Here is a 6681-nt window from a genome sequence, read left to right as displayed (position 1 = left end):
CTGGCTTTGGACACCCAGCCTGGCTGTGGACACCCAGCCTGGCTTTGGACACCCAGCCTGGCTGTGGACACCCAGCCTGGCTGTGGAGCACATCTGCTGTGCTCGCTGGCAGCTGAACAAAACTCATCTCCTGTAAATGTAATCACACTGCATCTGTTTACAGCAAGTCTGCTCACGTGCAGTGAAGCTGTGCGTGTGCGTGCGCGCGTGTTACGAGGCGTGCTGTCAGCAGTGGCGGCGTGCAGCCCTCATTATTCTGTCGACACGCCTTGTACGGTAACCCAGCCTGTGTGAGTGTATGCGTGGCTCGGCGCCAAGAGTAAGGCGCCACTTTACGAGCAGGATGATCTCACCTCGACCCTCCTCTGAACACAGCGTGCATTCAGCAGCGAGTGCAGCTGTGAATGGAGGGCTTGTCTCAGAGACGCTGGGGTGGTGGCAGCAGATGCGCGCTTGTTATACTGGAGCTGTGACTTAATTCTGGAGGTCGTCTCCAGCTTTACCGCCAGCTGCGAGCCAGCCGACGGCAGCGTGGACTGTTGACGAGCTGCTCAGCTAACAAGACGCAACATGTGAGCGGAGCGGCGCGGTTGTACTGGAAGATTTTCCCTCTGATTGTGTTTCTCAGAGGTTTTGTGCACAGCAGAGATGTGATCGCGCTGTGTTTGACACCACAGATTTACAGAAGACACTTTTTCTTTCCATCCTCATGCTGAGTCTCCACTGCAGCAGCTTCATAACAGAACAGAATAAATGCAAAGCTGAGCGTAGCTCTGCAGGGCTCACAGATCAGTCTGCACAGTCCAGTCCTTGTACCCAACCTCTGACCTATGAACCATTCAAGCTTACCAAGCGATTCGAACTCTGAACCGGTGTGGAGCAAAGAGCCCATTTTAAATGTCGTTACCAGCAGCCTGTCACACAAGGACACAGTTTGACATCAAATAGAATTAATGTACCAACAGGATGTTGCCCAGAGAGCACCGGTCAGAGTGGTGTGCGGCGTGTCCTTTAGAGCTGCGGAAAGCTGCAGAAAACTGAAGCAGAGGAACAGGATCTGAAAGACCCGACACAGGAGCCGAGAGACCACCTAGACCTTCAGCGGACCATTTGCTGAAGCCTCATCAGAGATGTGAAAGGGTGAGGCTGTCAGGAAGCCATTCTTAATGGAGGATGAGGTCTAAAAACCACAGAAGAGCTGAAGGTCAGAGGAACAGGTCTGATGGAGTGATGGATCCACATCATGGTCAGTGTGTACGAGGAGGTCAGGAGGAGGAGTCTGCAGCCATGCTCTGTCTTGGTTTCAGCTGCAGGTCAGTCGGTGGTGTTTGAGCCACCATGCAGGAACATCTGGAAACATCAGCTTCATGTTTCAGCATGACAGCGATCCAAACAAACTGCCAGTGCATTACAACCTGGATAGAAACACACAGGGGAACTCTGCCAGCATGGCTGGAGCAGAGTGGGATCATCCTGATGGGAAGCCCTCCAGGAAGCCTGGAGAACTGCTCCTGCAGATGCTCGCAGAGCTGACGGAGAGCTGAAGCTGCTCACAGCAACTCTACAAACTCTGCTTTTGGCCTTTTCTCCTGAATTCACATGCATGTCTGCACATGTTTCCACTGTCTGAGTGAGCGTTTGAGTAGGCGCTGGTGTTTATAGGAAGCAGTCAGAGAAGGCTTGTTGGAGCGACAGAGGTGGAAGTGTCAGCGCGATGCAGGAGAACATCGCTCAGCACGCCGGCTTCATTTTCACCACGGATCAAATCCTAGTTCGTGCCAAGCGGGCCGTGCTGCCGGGTCTGCTTTTAGAGCTTGCATAGAAATAAAACACCTGGTTTTCATGTGTGACGTAGATGTAGGCTTTCAGTCGCTCTCACTGCCGCTTTGTCAGATACATCTGTGAAAATGCTCATCGGCCAATCACACGGCAGCACCTCTGCACGTGTGGGCACGTGGAGACGGCCTGCTGTGAGACCAGGATGATGAAGAAAGCTGGTTTGAGCGTGAAGGCTGATCTCTGACGTTTACAGGGAAAAGGAGAAATATTGCAATTTTATCAGTCCTGTAAATGCTTTTTTATAAAACCACTAAAATAAAGTTTACACCTCTTTAAAGATCAATAAGAAATGCTTTTATTACCACGTTTCACTGAGAGAATAAATATCAAATGAAAGTGATATGAAAACCAATAATGGAGTCTGTACAGATAAACACTGTTTGTCATCAGATGACTTCATATGAAATAATCATCAGATCCAAGTATCGGCTGGCGAGTAGCCGCCACAGCTGCAGTTCCTTTGATGACCAGCAGGCGATGACCTGAAGCGAGCGCCAGCGCTGCAGCGTGGTTGGAAAACTGAGGCCGAGCCAGCTGAGCACAGGCTCCTCAGTGTCAGCGAGGGTGGAAACACTGTGGAAACACTCCGCTTACTGTGACGCTTTCATTTTAGAAATGTGCTCTTTTCCACACACAATGCTGCTTTCTTTTAATGCAGTCCTGCAGACACAGACCTGCAGCAGCACATGCATATGAGTTATACATGAGCAGATCGGACCTTCGACCCGCTCAGTTAACAAGGCGCCGCCTGTGAAACCGGCAGCGCTGCAGTCGTTCTCTCTTTGATGGAGCCGTTAGACTCGTGTCTAAATCATCACACTGTGTCTGCCATGTGCTCCTTGGTGCACATGTTTACCTTAAAGCGGGCACTAGTAGTGGGTTAATATTCTCATCACTGTAGTAAGAAGATTATTTCCATCTGCTTTCATTTCTGTTCGCACGTCTGGCTGAGTTCTGGGACCTCTGACAGCAATTGAAGCTCCCTACAAAAAAAGGAGGAGCTATGGTGGAGGTGGGTTGCAAAGCAGCTTGCAGGTGCACAGGTTAAGCTTGTTTTTGTCATTTTTGTCTTTTAGCCAACAGTGAAGGTGCAGAGCAGGTGTAGCTGTCACTGGGATGGAGACGCCACAGAGGACAGAGAGGGCTCCTCGATTGTTGATGGTCGTCACATGACTGAACTATAAGTGTGACCCGAGGCAAAAACCAAAAAAATTTCATTGAAGAAAATGTCTGACTTCAGCGAAGTTCTCACTGAAATGACTCAAAGGTTTGTTTGTTTGAAGGTTTCCAGGTGTGTTTGAGTCCGACTGTGGTCGCTCCATCGGTGGATGCTGATGAAGCTGGAGTAGGTGGAGGTCCACAAAACAGCAGCGCTCCCACTCAGGTAAAAGGGTGAAGACGGCGATGATGATGAGGTGAACCTCACAGAGGAGCAAAGTGTCCGTCTGCTGATGGCAGCGGTCATGTGACTCAGATTCCCAGCAGGATTCCAGAGAACAGAGAGTCCTGGAGGATGCTGATGGCCGAGCCCGTGGCGTTATCCACAAACACCGACACGTACTCTCCCGCCTGCACGCACGCACGCACGCACGCACACGCACGCACACACACACACACACACACACACACACAATTAATACAGACAAATATTTTAAAGCTCCTGTTTAAAAATAAATGACCAAACAGTGACAGTGAGTGAAAGCATTAATGCTGATGTCAGCATTGTGAATCCATTCATGTTGCAGCACATTAGAGCCTTTGTTCAGGTAATACCTGCCGCCTGCTCACCTGAGCTGCAGGATCAGTGAAACCTCTCAGTACCACATGCAGGTGGAACACTGATGTGCTCACGGCTGCATGCCTGCTACTCTGACTCCTTCCTGGTGAGTGACATGCCGAGGATCCCGGGATCACGTGCTGGGATTCTGTGCTTTCTCTGTTTACACGGCGTTTTTTAACTCCAGCTCTAAATGCTGCTCGGGGAGGTTTAGGACTGACGAGCTTGGAGCCAGATCCATGTCACCTGCACAGACCCCGGAGCACGCTGTGTGCATGAATGACCCACGCCACTGTTTCTATTGAAGCGGCACTAACAGAATGAAAACAGGTTTGCTCTGTATTTACATCTGGAGCATCTCCAGCTGTGCACCAGAGGCATTAATGTGCAGCTGCAATAAGACACACCTGGACTATAACATCAAGTCTTCTCTGGATTTTAGGACTCGGAGTGTTTCACATGCTCTGACTTGCTGAGTCGTGCAGAAATCCTGCTCGTGTTTTACTTGTTGCTCGAGGTTTCATGTGGTCGTTAAAGAATCCAGGTGATCTGACAGTGTGACATGATTTGGATGCGGGGACTGGACATCGTCCATCTTTTTATGTAGGATTCTTAGAGTAGTGCGTCCTCCCGTCACATAATGTCTCTGTTAAAGGTGCTGCATTAGCTCCCTGTAAACGCCTGGCTGTGCTGTTCTGTGTGGTGTGTTTTGGTGTAGGGCGACCCTCTGATGCTGTCCTACCTGCAGGTACAGCGTTCCTGTTAGCAACATGCTGAACGTTCCTCCGGCAGCTGCCACGCCCATCACCGACTCCACAGAGCTGTACAAGAAACAGCAAAAAACATCCAATCAGTGCCATGGGCAGGGCTAACATCGCCAGTCATGTGTGTGCAGTAGATTATTTTATAATGAAATAATAACAGCTGTAAGAGGACAGGCACTCACAGGTTGCTCTGGCAGAGCGACTCGATGCAGATGGCTGCTTTCACGCTGTCTCTGAGTCGCACCTGCACTCTGTCACCAGACTCTGTCACACATACGCACATCAGAGTTACAAGAGCATCCCTGCTGCCTGCTAACCGGCTCCTTCCTCTTATTTGAGTTTCTTAATTCATCAGTTTTCTGTCTCAAACACAATAAAATATCTGAATGAAATTTGGTGTAAATATAATTATGATCAGGGGCGGATCTACAGGGGTGGTGCCCCATGCCACCCCTTCAGATCCACCCCGATCATGATGTGGCCAATCGGCCTGGAGCTGAGTCCATCACCATCTCAATGTTTGTGCTCGTCGGTGTTGGGCAGAAACAGAATTCATGTACCAGCATAATGTAATTAAAAATACAAAATATGAGTAACTGTATTTTGTTACAGTTACCGTTTAAAAAGGTGATAATCAGAATACAGCTACTTTGTTGAAATATATGGATTAATGTTTCATATGTTAGGCTATGCCCTCTCTAATGTCAGCGTCCTGTTAATGTTGGTGGGACCCGGAGCCAGCACAGCAGAGCCAGCAGTGCACGGGCCAGCTGCCCTGGGGCAGACTGACAAAGGCGAGGCTGCCATATCGCGCCATCGACCCCTCTGGCCAACACCAGTAGGCGGTAGGTGAAGTGTCTTGCCCACGGACACAACGACCAACCAGGAGAGCTGGGGGATTGAACCGGCGACCTTCCGGTTACAGATGAGCTTCCCAACCCCTGAACCACAGTCGCAGTTAGCAGTTCCTCAGTGGTCCAGCAGAGGCAGCAGTGATCCATGATAAAAATACAGCAGACCTAGCTCACCTGTTTGAATTTTTGCATTATTAGGGGCGTGGCCTCACAGATGAGCAACATCTGAAATTCTGGGATTTTGGTTGGCTGTTACTGAGCAGTGATTAGCACTGCCACTCCCCCCTCATCCAAATGAGGTCACGTGGCTCCAGAAAAACGTCCAGCGCCCCCAAACCTGAACCTGACCAGGTGGAGAGGATGGATGGATGATGGATGATGGATGATGGATGGATGATGGATGGATGATGGATGGATGATGGCTGGAATCACTGTGACTGCTATCACAGGGACCACGCATGTGTTTGGACCGTGCTGAGGCCTCGTCTTTACTGAACATGTGAACATGAAACATGACATCATGTTTATTTTTATTAAATAATCAAAACTCAGCGTCATGACAACCAAACAGCACATCAGTGCGCGCTCAGTCTCAGCTTATTCCACCCTGAACAGCGCTCCCAGACTCTGCTGCAGCTTCTCATTTTCACTCTGTTTTCTGCATGTAGGTTATATAAATACTGTGTGTGTGTGTGTGTGTGTGTGTGTGTGTGTGTGTGTGTGTGTGTGTGTGTGTGTGTGTGTGTGTGTGTGGAGGCAGCCTGTCTGAGTCCTTAATAGGGGTAATTTTGTGGAGTGTGGATGTGACTTGGCTCAGCTGCAGGATTCCTGACATTCCTGCTGACTGATGGTGTGTCTTGTGTGGTTGTGTGTGTGTGTGTGTGTGTGTGTGTGTTGTGTTGTGTGTGTGTGTGTGTGTGTGTTTGAGTGTGTGTGTGTGTGTCTGGTTTTCTTCTGTGTGTTTGTATTTGGGAGGATTACAGACTGTTTCCACAGGGCAGATTTTTTCAGTCCGGTGTGCCAAACGTGACCAGAACAAAGAGCTTTTTATGGATTTCTGTAGAAGTTGTTCACGTGTGCTCCAGCTCACGGAGCCGACTGTGTCTTTCTGTCCCACGTGGAGCACGAGTGACGGTTCCACTCGTCTTCATGCAGCGTTACCTGCACGTAGGGTTTAAACTCAGCCTAAACTCACCAGTTTGATCAGTCAGGGCAGTAACACACGTTTGTTTCTGAAGCTGTCAGGAACACACGCACACATTAGCAGGGACTCGATACCTTTGCTGCAGGTGCATCGTGACTTCCACGTGTAGTAGGCAACATCCAATCAGAATCCTCAAACGTCCCTGTGCACCAACGCTCTTGCTCAGCCTTTCTGGACGTTCTGTTAGCACAGAAACCTCACAGCAGACACACAGACACACACACACACATTCCAGTAACTCTC

The 6681-nt window shown here is 49.6% G+C and overlaps 1 protein-coding gene across 1 annotated transcript in view; it reads right to left on the bottom strand.

Moving 5' to 3' along the window:
• Positions 1–2110: 2110 nt before the first annotated feature.
• The window catches only part of si:ch1073-184j22.1 (erythroferrone), a gene marked incomplete in the record, with an annotated part of 20008 nt that continues 15437 nt past the window's right edge, over positions 2111–6681 (bottom strand). Inside the window, 3 exon segments of the mRNA XM_005946384.3 lie at positions 2111–3408; positions 4359–4437; positions 4563–4644. Coding sequence (XP_005946446.2) covers positions 3310–3408; positions 4359–4437; positions 4563–4644 — 260 coding nt within the window.

This window comes from Haplochromis burtoni, unplaced genomic scaffold (genome assembly GCF_018398535.1).
Source record: "Haplochromis burtoni strain Fernald_Lab_line unplaced genomic scaffold, NCSU_Asbu1 Contig_483, whole genome shotgun sequence".
NCBI classification, from domain to species: Eukaryota; Metazoa; Chordata; class Actinopteri; order Cichliformes; family Cichlidae; genus Haplochromis; species Haplochromis burtoni.
Note: the sequence above shows the minus strand (reverse complement) of the source record. Positions and strands in the feature narration are given on the sequence as shown.